The 12,874-nt window shown below is 57.9% G+C and overlaps 1 protein-coding gene across 1 annotated transcript in view; it reads left to right on the top strand.

Annotated features, from left to right (window-relative positions):
* Nucleotides 1–12,639, top strand: part of CHST8 (carbohydrate sulfotransferase 8) — a 67,961-nt gene extending 55,322 nt beyond the window's left edge. Inside the window, exons 2-3 of the mRNA XM_007470953.1 lie at nucleotides 10,945–10,982; nucleotides 11,533–12,639. Coding sequence (XP_007471015.1) covers nucleotides 10,945–10,982; nucleotides 11,533–12,639 — 1,145 coding nt within the window. The remainder of the gene's footprint in view (nucleotides 1–10,944; nucleotides 10,983–11,532) is intronic.
* Nucleotides 12,640–12,874: the final 235 nt, after the last annotated feature.

Here is a 12,874-nt window from a genome sequence, read left to right on the forward strand (position 1 = left end):
ACTCTTTCCAGCTTCTATCTGCAGGCCTTACTCAGGTCTTGGGTCTCTGGTTCAGGATGAACAAACCCAGGGTGTTGTCTTCCCCCGCTGGCTCCTCCCTCCCCCTGGACCTCCCCCGGACAGCATTATGTGGGGCACCCCAGACACTTCCCTCATCCTCAGCCCTCCCTGACTCACCAAGCCCGCCAGCCCTCCCCGCTGGCGGTTCTCCAGAATCTACCCTCCCCTTTCATCTCCCTGCCCTGCCTGAGTTCAGGCCCGGCGTTGCTCGTCTACATTAGGGTTTAAGAATCCTGATCAGTTTTTCCTCTTCCTTTAGGCCTTCGGTTTCTGCAGGCCGTTACCTTTCACGATCTGGGGGCTGGGGACACAGGGCCTGTGGGTCTTTGCATGATTGCGTGATGTGGGTGTAGAGCCCAGCTCCAGCACGCTGTGAGGGAGCAGTGGGAGGATAGGTTTCCTGCGCTCCCCAGCCCCCAGCCAGCCAGATCCACTGCTGGCTGGACCCCAGGGTGATGAGCTGGGCAGAGCCAACAGCTGGCCAGACAGAAGGGAGAGTGAGTGGGTCTTAGCCAGATGTCCAGGGAAGGTGACGTCTCCACAGCCAGCCACTGCCAAGGCCAGGATTAATGCCTTACCTCTTGGACGACCCGGCCAAATCCTCAGGCCGAAGACTTCCTGAGCTGCTGGTGGCCCAGTCCTTGGCTGGACCGACTCCACTTTCAAGGCCCTGCCTTGAGGTTAGGGTTAGCTGTGGACTGCAGCTCTCCAGACCCATGGCAGAGAACAGCTGGATTGACTGCCAGGGCCCCCTGCCTTGCCCTTGCCATCTGTGAGTCACCAGGGGCTCAGTTCTGCTCAGGGGCACACAGGATGATCCCTGAAATGCCACTGCCCCTCGGGGAGGCGGGGGGGGGGGGCGGTGCTGGAAGAGACACTGGAGAGAGGATGGGCCTGGGAGGTGCTGGAGTCGGGGCCAGGGGCCCCTCTGGGCACGATCAGTGGACAGCGTGACTGCCGATGCACGGCCATCTGGGGCGGCCCTCTAAGGATCAGCGCATCCATCCCTGAGCCCCTGGGCAGCCCTTTGCGGTCTCAGTTGCAGGAGCCCGACTCGCCCCTGGGAACCTGGGATGCCTCCCTCACCGAGCGGCCCCTGCAGCAGGTGGGGGGCCCTTCAAGGAAGCGTCAGCTAGGACGGATTTACTGTTGTGGCTCTTCAGGGTATCGCAGGCAGCAGCTGTGACGGGTCTGACAGCCACAGGCCAGCTCAGTAATTGATGCCGCGGCTGGCACGTCACATCCTTAAGCCGGCTTGAGCCTCCAGTTCATTATCTTGTGGCCAGGCCATCGCGGTAATGAGGCTGCCCCGCCGGCGGCCTCTGGTGGCCTGACTCGGCTCCAGAGGAGAGTCTGTCACAGGCCTGGGCCAGTCGGTGTTGTTGGCACTTTCCCCGCAAACAGGCAGCCCCTCAGTGGGGCCATCTCAGCCTCAGGCTTTTTATTTTCTGGCAACCCCCAGCAGGAACTCACCAATATTCAAGCCAAATTAGGCCCCTTCCTGCAGAGCTGGCTGGAGAGCAGTCACCAGGGGCCCCTGACAGCCAAACAGGAGGAACCATTTAAGCTGGTCACAGCGACTCGGAGCCGGAGCCGTGGCTCCCCGTGGGCTGTGGACAAGGGCAGGACTCAGGCCAGGCCCACTGGTAACTGGCTGCGTCTGCCCTGCTTTCTGTCCTCTGGAAAGTGCTGGTCCCACACCATCCCCGACCCCAGAGAGCCACAGGCCATGGAATGTGCCCCAGCTCATACACCTGTCCCCATCGTCCCTCCTTCAGCCGCCCTCTGGACATCTGCACTTGGGAGACCCACAGGCATCTCTGACTCAGTGAGGATCTGCCCCCCTTCGCAGGAAGTGCCACCAGCACACCCCTACTGCTGAAGCCAGAAGCCAGGGTCCCTGACTCTGCTCCCAGTCAGCCCCCAGGTCCTGCTGGTCCAGGGGCCCACTGGTACCAGTCCACGAGGGCCCAGCTCCACAGTTACACCAGCAGCTTGGAACCTGCCACGGTAGGAGTATTTACACGCCGGAAATCAGCAACCACTACAAGTTAGGCTCCTCCCCCACCCCGCCACCCACGGAGCCAGTTGTTAAGCATTTACCAGCACACCTCCTACTGCTGACTGTTCCTCCTGAAATATTCTTCGCACGTTCCCCCACTTTCTACCATGATCACCTGGGGCCAGGCCTCAGACATGTCCTGCCCGGACAACAGCAACATCCACGGACCAGCCTTTCTGCTCTGTCTTCAGCTCTTCATCTCAGAATCACTCAAATTCAAAATAACTCGCAGCTTAAAGCCCTTCTAGGCTCCCCTTGGGGCCTTAGGAGAGAAGTTAAGGATCTGCTACCTTTACCGGGACCAGACGGCCCCTTTCTCGCTGGGCCTCCCTGCAGCCACCATGGTCCTCCCATTTCTGGACACCTTTCAGTCTCTGCATCTCTGCATCCCATGAGCCCTGCTGTCATGGTCAAGGCCATCGACCTCTGCCAGGAATGCCCTCGTCACCTTCAGGTGTCAATTAATTGTCACTGCCTAAGGGAGACCTCACCTGATGCCCTGGACTTACTGGTGTCCCCCACCACTTGCTGCCTGCCACGTCCTCCGTGACTGCCATCACACGTGGAACCATCAGCACCTCACCTCCTGTGAACGCCATGAGGGCAGGGCCACGACTGTCCCGTTCATGGCCAAGATGCCGTCACTGGTGCCTAAGACACTGCCTGGCACATACAGTGCTCAGTCAGTGTGGAGTGAATGGACAGACCGTGGTGGCCTGCATCACTGTGTTCTGCCACCAGCTCCCACGCTGCAGGTGCCGCCGGGGGCACCGTGACTTTGCTGGCGAGTGTCACGAGCTTGCTTCTTTCTCATCTGCAGCAGCATTCACTAGCTCCCGCTTATCCTGGAAAGGCCTTTGTGTGTTGAAGAAATACATAAAGGGAAGGAAAGGCATGGCTTGTTCTAAAGCATGTGCCACGTGCTCTCAGAAACCGTACATGGACATGAACATAGCCTCCCCGCCCAGCGCAGGCCACAGCACACAGCAGGAAGCATGCATGTGTGCAGCACAGAGATGTGGTGTGATGCATCCCCTTGGCACACATGGTGTAGCAGCACGACGTACCAGGTCCTGTCCCATGCAATGTGCATATGTGAGGGCGCAGAGCAGTGCATGGCACGTGTGCTGGGGCCACACACACCCCCTGAACGTGGTGGAGTCACCCCAGGCTCTGACACAGGAGAGCCTCGAAGTGGGAGCTGGGGACCCCTCCCCTGTGGACAGGCGGGCACACGGAGGTGCTCAGGGACACCCCCCACCCAACCAAGTGATGGGCAGATGGGTAGGGGTGGAACGGCAAGACAGCTGTTGGCTTGGCAGACCCTCTAACTGGCTGGCTGGTTGACTGACGGGCAGCTCCAGTGCCCCACTCTGACAGCTCCAAGGGGATTCACAGCCAAGGCTGAGCGGACAAGGAACTACCCAGTTGAAATGTGGATCCTAATCTCAGAGGCGAGGGAATGGAATCGCTAAACAAAACAAGTAGCTGTCTGAGCTGTCAGGTGCCCATCAGCCCAAGACGGGAAGATTCCCGCTTCCCTCCCCGGCAGACAGGTCCCAGAGGTCCTGAGATCGTGCGGGAGCTGGGCTCAGGGAAACTCAGCCGGGGCGAAGGTATCCATTTGATGGGAATACCAGGGGCCGCTGGCTTCTATCCTGTGTGCTCTCTCTATGCCCACCACTGTGCATCGTTTTATTTACACATTTGTGGAACTGGGAGATGGGTATTTTTATCCCATCTTCCTGATGAGAAGACTAAAGTTTAGTGAGGTTAAGGTCACACAGCAGTGTTCTCGTTTTCTCTTTTCCTTCTTTTTAAGTATGCTGACCCCTTGTTAAAGGCTGTGACTCAGTGGAGTCTCTAGGTTAAGGGAGTGGAAGCCCTTGCTCTGGTGTGGGGCCAAAGGTGACCCCACTGTGAGAACTTGAGGAAGGTCTCCCCACTCCCCAGAGGCTGAGGCAAGAGGACCGAGCCCTGCAGGGCCACCTGCTGTCCCGCCGAGGAGCATGTGTGGCCTGACCCCCACCTTTCCCCAAGGTCCACACTGACTACAGAGCCACCTTTTGTTTCCAGGAGCAGCCAGCACCTTCGTCTGGGGCCCCCAGCTGCCTGGAGCCCCATTTGCCTGCCCTGGGCCCTGGCGGCAGCAGAGGTGGCATGGCTGTTGAGCCGAGTCCCTAGCAGAGAATTTAATGAGTTGAATTTTCCAGTGAACACAAGTGAGAATTTAAGGCCCTTTGGTGAGGCTTCTTCCATCTGAATTCTGTGCCTTGAGTCCAGGCTGCCCTCTAATTGCTGAGTTTTGCATCAAATCTGCATAAATTAACAACCTGCCCAGATGAAGGGAGCAGCTCACAATGAGGCAGACAGAGGCCCAGGGGGCGGTCAGGAGGGCTTGCCCCTCAAAAGGGCAGAGCCAGAGCTGGTAGGAGAAGAGCCAGAGGAGATACAGCCACTGCGAGGACCCAGGAGCAGGCCCTGGCCAGGTGCCCCCCAGGCGGCAATGGGAGGGAGCCAGCTGGGTGTGTCTTAGTTCCGACCACACAGACCCCACACAGCCGGGGTGGGCTGGACAAACCCTCGGCCGGCGCAGCTCCTGTCTGCATCCGGCTACTCGGCTGGCACCTGCCACCCAGACACACAGACGCTTCTCAGGCTACCAGGTCGAGCCGGGGGTTGGTGGACTCCAGCCGGAGCCCTGGGCTGCAGAGAGAAGCCAGACACCCGTCCCCCCTCCAGGGCCAGCTCTCAGTCCAGGCAGCCTTGGCTTTTTCACAAGCGTTTACTGAGCTCCTGCTGTGTGCCAGGCCTTGTGCCAGACTCTGTCTGACACAGTTTCTGCCCCAAGAACACGGAGAACTAACACAATCCTTCCTTACTAATTGGACCACCCAACCCAGCAAGGGAAGTGTTTTCTCACCTCCTCCAGGTTATCCCTGCCCAGTGCTCTGAAAGCCCTCTGAAGTCGCTTCCCCCCTGTTACGAATTGAATTGTGGCCCCCCCAAAATAGGTTGAAGTCTCAGCCTCTAGTACCTGTGAATGTGACCATATTACAGGCTCTTTGCAGATGTCATCAAGATGAGGTCATTAGGGTGGGCCCTAATTCAAAACGACCAGAGGAGAAGGGACAGGTACATAAGACAGCCATGTGAGGACAGAGGCAGAGGTTGGATCTAAATTGCCACAGCCAAGGAACATCTGGGGCAGCCAGAAGCTAGACGAGGCAAGGAAGGATCCTACCCTTGAGGCTCCAGCGGGAGCAGGGCCCTGCTGACGCCTACATTTCAGACATCTGGCCTCCAGAGCTGTGAGAGAATACATTTTTGTTATTTTTACACCAGCCCGTTTTGTGGTACTCTGTTACAGCAGCCCTAGGAAACTGCTACACCCTCTGTGAGGGTTAAATTTATATGTCAGCTTGACTAGGCTGTGGTGCCCAGATGTTTGGTCAAACACCAGTCTAGATGTTACTGTGAAGGTATTTTTTTTAGATGTGATTACCTTTATTTTTTTATTTTTTGATGTGAATCCTTTTTAAAAGGCTTTATTGAATTTTTGTTACAATATTGCTTCTGTTTTATGTTTTTGGTTTCTTGGCCCCGAGGCATGTGGGATATTAGCTCCCCGACCAGGAATCGAACCCGCACCGCCCCCTGCGTCGGAAGGTGAAGTCTTTAACCACTGGACCACCAGGGAAGTCCCTAGATATGATTACCTTTGAATCAATAGACTTTGAATAAAGAGATTACCCTCCATAATGTGGGTGGGCCTCATCCAATCAGTTGAAGGCCTTAGGAGAAAAGAAGGAAAGAATTCCACCTCCAGACAGCCCTCAGACCCGAGCTGCACCATCAGCTCTTCCCTGGGTCTCTAGGCCGTGGCCTGCCCTGCAGATTTCACCCATCCTCCACAACTGCAAGAGCCAACTGCTTAAACTAAACCCTCCTCCACATACATATATCCTATTGGTGGTTTCTCTGGGGGACCCTCATTCAGAAACCTTTCAGACTCCCTGCAGGGTGGGGCCTCGCAGCTCCCTCAGGGTCTCTCCCCTGACCCGAGCAGCCAACACATGCACCCTGGCTGCCGTGTCTCCTGCCAGCATCCCAGTCTCACACCTTGTAGCTCATCACCGCTTGCGTGAGGTCCCGCACAGTGGCCAGCCAGGCAGGGCTGCCCCAGGGCATGAAGGCCTTTCTCCCAGTACACATGGTAGGTACAGGATCAACTTATTTCTAACTGGGATATGGAAACAGCAGAGCAGGGCAACGGTGTTCATCCCACCAGAAGCAACTGCCAGGGAATCTGGGGTGGGACCGATGCTTGGATGCAGGATCTCGCACGTGGAGCACCCAGGGTGCAGTGGGGGACTTGCCTTTGGTGTCTCTCCTGGCTCCGCCCAGCCTGAAACCCCTGGAGTTTCCTGGCCTGATGGGCAGCATAAGTGGACATGTGGGTGGACAGCACAGATGGGTGTGGGGATGTCCATCATGCAGACTCAGCCGCCAGAAGAGCCAGGCTGTGGAAAAGGAACCAAGGAAACCCAGCTCAATGCAGGAAACTCTGGGGAATCCAAGGACCACGAGTCTGAAACTTCGGACAGGGCAGGGACTTTGCACTTGCACTCATAGCCTGTGGCCCCGCCTGGCCCCTCCAGTTCTCTCCCATCTCTGTCCCCGTTTGTGGGTCTGACTCCTTCAGGACAGCCATGCCTTCCCCAAGGCTGCAGTGTTTAGAGCGGCAGGACCCTCTCCCCACTGCCCATCAGGGCCTAGGGCTGGAATTTGAGCAACCAGAACAGCAGTCACTCTCCTCAGATGACCAACCTGGGGCTAGGGGGTCAAGGGCTCAGGAGGCAGCCCTTTCTAGGCACTTGAGTCCTATTTTGACCCACGTCTGTGTCACCTGTCTACACAGCCAGACCGAAAGGCTGGTCCCCGGCCCCCACCCCCAGTGGGTCCTGGGCATCCAGGATTGGGACTTCTGAACTGAACACAGCAGGTCTCCCTCCTGTGATTCAGGGAGGAGTGGTGGACTAGGGACCGCCCTCCCCAGCAGCCCACATGCCAGTGACCCCCACCCCCCACCCCAAGCTCTGCTGCAGACCCAGGCTGCATGGCCTAATTATAGGGCTGGCCTCTCACTCTCATCAGTCTCCGCATCCCCTTGGCAGGCAGCCAGGAAGTTTCTTCAGCCAAACGCTCAGAAGAAAACCTTCAGCCAGTGAAGGGCTCACGGTGTGGAGGGCACTTGGCAGCCCCAATAGCTCACACCTTGTTTACGCCCACCAATGCTCACTGCTATCATACTGCATGTGTTTCAACCACTCTGCGAATCTCCTCTGTCCAGAGAGAGAAAGCGGTCGTTTATTTCTTTCCGTACAGGGGGATAGGGCTCCCTTACAGGTTATTAATGTTATGCTGAAGGGAGGGGACAGGTGACTCAGACTCTGAAAGCACAGGGTGTACAGGACCGGCATTGGGGGTTCCTGTCGCAGGGTAGGCGTGAGGGAGACAGGCGAGGTGAGACGCAGCATGGTGATATTGGATGGAAGAGAAGGCTGGGGGCATGGCTTTTATCTACCTCTTAGGCTTATTTGGGGGCTGGGCATGTGGTGTTATGTTGAGGCCAGGGCCCCCGTGGCACGGGTTCCGGGGGCTCCTGGTGATAATACCTTCCTGGTGGCGCAGCAGAGGCAGGGCCCTTCCCGGGCTGCTCCCCGGAGCTGTCCAGGGTTCTGAAGTGCAGCTCTCTAGGGAATGCGCAGGCCCCAGGCTCAAGATGCCCAAGGCTCCTCCTGGCCGTCACCTGCTCAGAGCTGGGGGTGGTCTTTGCTTCAGCCTTTATCTGAACAGTGTGTGAAAGAGCAGCTTCCTCCAAGAAAAAAGTAGGGACACCGGGACCCTGGCCAGCGGGGCCACTTCCGGCCATTTCTGTTACATTTCCTTCCTTAAGTTTCTTTATTCCAAAGTGACCATGTGGGATAGGCTCACGGTCTGCAAACAAGCTGCCATACGTTTAAGGGTCACGAACATGCAACTTGTGGCCAACTCAGGCTCCACATAAGATCTGTTGTTGGATTTTCCACAAGATAATTGTTTTTTTCAAAGGGGACAGTTGCAACCAGGTTGGCTTTGTTGAACAAAAGTGGCCAAGAGCTCAGGAGACTCACCCAGCCCTGGGCTCTGTCCAGCAAGGACTTTCTCTCCAGGCTGTGCTCAGAGCTCTGGCCTGGCCTGCCTTGGAAACCCTTCAGGCTCAGAGCCCTCCTGTCCACTCTGCACAGATGAAAATGGGTCAGACCTCATAGCCCACTACCCTCCAGGCTGTGGGGATAGAGCTGATGGGAGGTCGCAGCCGCAGGGGCTGTGACTCTGTAAGCACATCCTCATCTGACTTCACCTGCTGGCAAGATGCCTTTTGTAAGTGGCTCCTCCACCCCGTTCTCGGCCAAATCTGGCACGACTCATTTGCTCCAGAAAAGGGATATAAATAAGCACCATCGCACCTTGACAAGTTGACAGGATTGACAAGCAGAGTAAATTCCTGTGTCTGAGGCTCTGAGGAGGAAAGGTGATTTAGCAGAGCCAGGTGCCATCAGAAAATAATTAAGGAAACCCGGCAGCATGAAGGAAAACTGAGTGCGCAGAGGGTCCCTTCTGGTGAAGGGATCTGTGATCATTGGCTGCAAGAGGGAACTTGCACGTATCAGAGGGAAATGAGCTCAGGAAGCTCATGCTGGGGACTGCCACCTGAAGAGATGTGGGAGGGCGTGGGGAGCGGGGGGCGCGGCAGAGGGAAGGAGGCTCTGGGCTGAGAGGGGGACCCTCTGAGGGGCTTAATTCTAAGAGGCTCCTGCCTCAAGGTCAGGCACCCGCTGCTGACACCCCACCCCCTGAGGGGTGCAGCCAGTTCTATGTGGAGCTTCCCCCCCTCCGTGGAAGAGTCTGGAAGGCATGTTTCAGGGCTCAGCCACATGCACGCACACATAATGCACATAAGCTGGGGGATGCCCAGGAAGGTGTGGACACTGCCCTTTGCCCAGGGAAGGGTCATCCTCTGGGCAAAGAGGTCAAAGAATAGTATTGCAGAGAAGAAAGATGCAACATAAGTTGTGCCTTCACCTCCGCCTCTCTTGGGACTCAGAAAAGGTCCAGCCAGGCTCAGGGAACTTAGGTTTTCCAGCCCAGGGGTGACCTCACGTTCCCCCACTCTCACTTGCAGATGAATGAAGGAGAATTGTGGGCACATCCTCAGACTGACCAGTATAAGGCCAGGGGCATAGCAGTGGCTGAACCTGTAAAAATGGATCTCACAAGGAATCAGCGGAGTCCCTGGGTCAGGGACAGAGGACCTCGATGTCCCCTCGTCAGCTGGGCTCCAGCCACTGGACCTCTGCCGCGTACACAGAGACAGCAGGGGAAGTGCCTTCAGAACAATCCCCACCCCCAGCAGCAGGCAGAACTCAGTCAGGTGTGGTCAGCATGGCGTCCACTGGGCCAGCTGCAAGTTGGAGCTTTCCGCTTGTTTAAAGGATGGCCAGTTCTGACTGTGACTGTGACCTTTGGCAAAGCCTCAGAGCAGAAATGTCCACTCACCTGGCACAGGGGCAGGAAGAACCCCGATGCCTCAGAGGCCAGGTTGGCTTGGGGAAGGAAGCCAAGACTCCTAAATAGGCTCCCCCAAAGGAAATCCTCTCGTTCTCCTAGGACCTCCCCTGAAAAGGACCAAACTGGGACCAAACAGACCAAAGCAAAACCCTCTCCTCTGGTCAAAGATTCGACTCCCCAGAGCTTATCCTGAGTGATAAACGCAGGCAAATAAGCGCAGGCAAAGCACCTCCTTGGTGGGCAGAGCGAACAGTCTGGAGCGTGGCCAGTGATGCACTGATCTCTCTCCATTCTCCCCCTAGTCACCAATAAAGGCTCACCAGGCAATCTGTCACTGTGCGGGCCTCTCTTCAGCCCTTTGGAGGAAACCAGGGTGAGCAGGATGAAGCCAGCTCAGCCAGGAACCCCAAGACCAGCTGAGATGGCCAAAACCACAAAGCAGATGCCGAGGTGAAGGAACTTTCTGGGGCCAGTGGGGAGGCCCAAGTCGGAGGGGAAAGAGCGTGTTCCACTCTAGTCACCAATAAAGGCTCACCAGGCAATCTGTCACTGTGCGGGCCTCTCTTCAGCCCTTTGGAGGAAACCAGGGTGAGCAGGATGAAGCCAGCTCAGCCAGGAACCCCAAGACCAGCTGAGATGGCCAAAACCACAAAGCAGATGCCGAGGTGAAGGAACTTTCTGGGGCCAGTGGGGAGGCCCAAGTCGGAGGGGAAAGAGTGTGTTCCACTCCCAGGCCTGTGTGCCAAGGTATGGGTACGAGTGTGTCATCTTCAGGCACAGAAAGGCTAGAGCTAGGACAGCGTATAAAGAGAAGAGGACAGATCTTCCCAAAGGGCCCTTCCCCGTGACTTAATGAAAGTGTGAGGTGTGGGCAGGCTGTGAGGTTCCTGGGTGCTCCACCGGGCAGGTACGCCGGCACCCTTGGGCAGGGCGCTTTCTGGACCCTCGTGATGGTCACATCAGGAGGTGGGACACCCAGCAGTGAGCATCAGCTGGGAGCCAGTGGGACCAAGTCTCTGCTGCACTCCCACTCTCTGCATGGGTATGAGAGTGGAGGGGCACTTGCGCCGTGCCACGCCTCTCCTCTCACCCCCCCGAACTGCCTTTTCCAGCCCGGGCACCCACAGTCAAGAGCCTGTAAGCAGGTGGTCCCTGTGGACCACGTGATATTTCCACTGCTAACACTATCCTCTCTGTTTGCTTTCCAGGAATAAAGTTCAACATCAAGCCACAGGAGCCCCACAGCGTGAGTTCTGAGAGTCTGATGAATCTCATGGGCAACCTGGGGGAAGCTGGGGAGGGCAGGGAAGAAAACTCAGAGCTCACAGTAAACCCATTCTTGGAAAGAAAAATGTGTCCTGTCTTTCCCAGGAGTCTTGGGAACAAAGCCTGGGACCTTGGCCCCGTGAATTTCCCTTTCCCGTTGGATGGCGCCTTTGGCCTGTGCTGATAGAAGCATTACCTCTGAGCCTGGCTCCCCCGGGCCGCCAGCTCCCCCTGCCCCTCGTCACCAGGAGGATTCCTGGGAGACCCGCGCCATCTTGTGGCCTAAATGACACTTGCACCTCACACCACGGCCTCTTGAGGGAAGAGGGGATTGTGGGGGCTGTTATGGGGGCTCAGACCAAAGGGGTCGCGTCCTGCAGGGCCAGCCTGTCCCCCTCTCCCTCACCTGGGAAAAAACGCAGTCTACAGAGGGGTCAGGGACCCCGGCCATGGCGAGTTCAGAGGGGTCAGTGACCCCCAGTGCCCAGCTGACCTGTCCACCCTGCTAACCAGTTCTCTTCTTGCCCCAGGATCTCCCATCAGGCAGCTCCCAGGATGGTGACTTTAAGGCACCCACAGAGAGTGTCACCCGAGACTTGTCCAGCCGGGTCCCGGGGGACCTGAACCTACAGGTGTCCCAGCAGCCTCAAGCCCACCTAAACGTGGGGGCCCGTCTGCGACCCCGGCAGCGCCGCCGGCGACTGCTTATCAAGAAAATGCCAGCTGCGGCGGCCATCCCGGCCAACAGCTCTGCTGGTACGTTCGTCCGGCCAGCACCGCGGGCCCTGGACGGCCGTTGGGTCAGCCTGCACCAGAGCCAGCAGGAGCGCAAGCGGGTGATGCGGGAGGCGTGCGCCAAGTACAGAGCGAGCAGCAGCCGCAGGGCGGTCACGCCCCGCCACGTGTCCCGCATCTTCGTGGAGGACCGCCACCGCGTGCTGTACTGCGAGGTGCCCAAGGCAGGCTGCTCCAACTGGAAGCGGGTACTCATGGTGCTGGCCGGGCTGGCCTCATCCACCACCGACATCCAGCACAACACCGTCCACTACGGCAGCGCCCTCAAGCGGCTGGACACCTTCGACCACCAGGGCATCCTTCACCGCCTCAGCACCTACACCAAGATGCTCTTCGTCCGCGAGCCCTTCGAGAGGCTGGTCTCTGCCTTCCGCGACAAGTTTGAGCACCCCAATAGCTACTATCACCCCGTCTTCGGCAAGGCCATCCTGGCCCGATACCGGGCCAACGCCTCTCGGGAGGCCCTGCGGACGGGCTCCGGCGTGCGGTTCCCCGAGTTCATCCAGTACCTACTGGACGTGCACCGGCCCGTGGGTATGGACATCCACTGGGACCACGTCAGCCGGCTGTGCAGCCCCTGCCTCATCGACTATGACTTTGTGGGCAAGTTTGAGAGCATGGAGGACGATGCCGACTTTTTCCTGAGCCTTGTCCGCGCGCCGCGGAACCTGACCTTCCCGCGGTTCAAGGACCGGCACTCGCAGGAGGCGCGGACCACCGCACAGATCGCCCACCAGTATTTCGCCCAGCTCTCGACCCCGCAGCGGCAGCGCACCTACGACTTCTACTATATGGACTACCTGATGTTCAACTACTCCAAGCCCTTCGCAGACCTGTACTGAGGGGCGGGGCCAACCGACTATGGGCGGCCAGGCCCCACCCACTCACCTGTCCGCAAGGGCATCCCACGCTCCGTGGGTTCTCACCTGGGAGCTGAAATGTACCCAGAGCAACAGGGCTCTGAGGAGCCGTGCCTGCTGGGTGGTGCAGGCCCTTCAGGGGGGCACAGAGGCCCAGGCCTTGGATGGGGACCCTGGCCTCTGTCCCATACCCACTTCCATACTCCTCAAATCAGGA

Source organism: Lipotes vexillifer, unplaced genomic scaffold (assembly GCF_000442215.2).
Source record: "Lipotes vexillifer unplaced genomic scaffold, Lipotes_vexillifer_v1.1 scaffold182, whole genome shotgun sequence".
Lineage (NCBI taxonomy): Eukaryota > Metazoa > Chordata > Mammalia > Artiodactyla > Lipotidae > Lipotes > Lipotes vexillifer.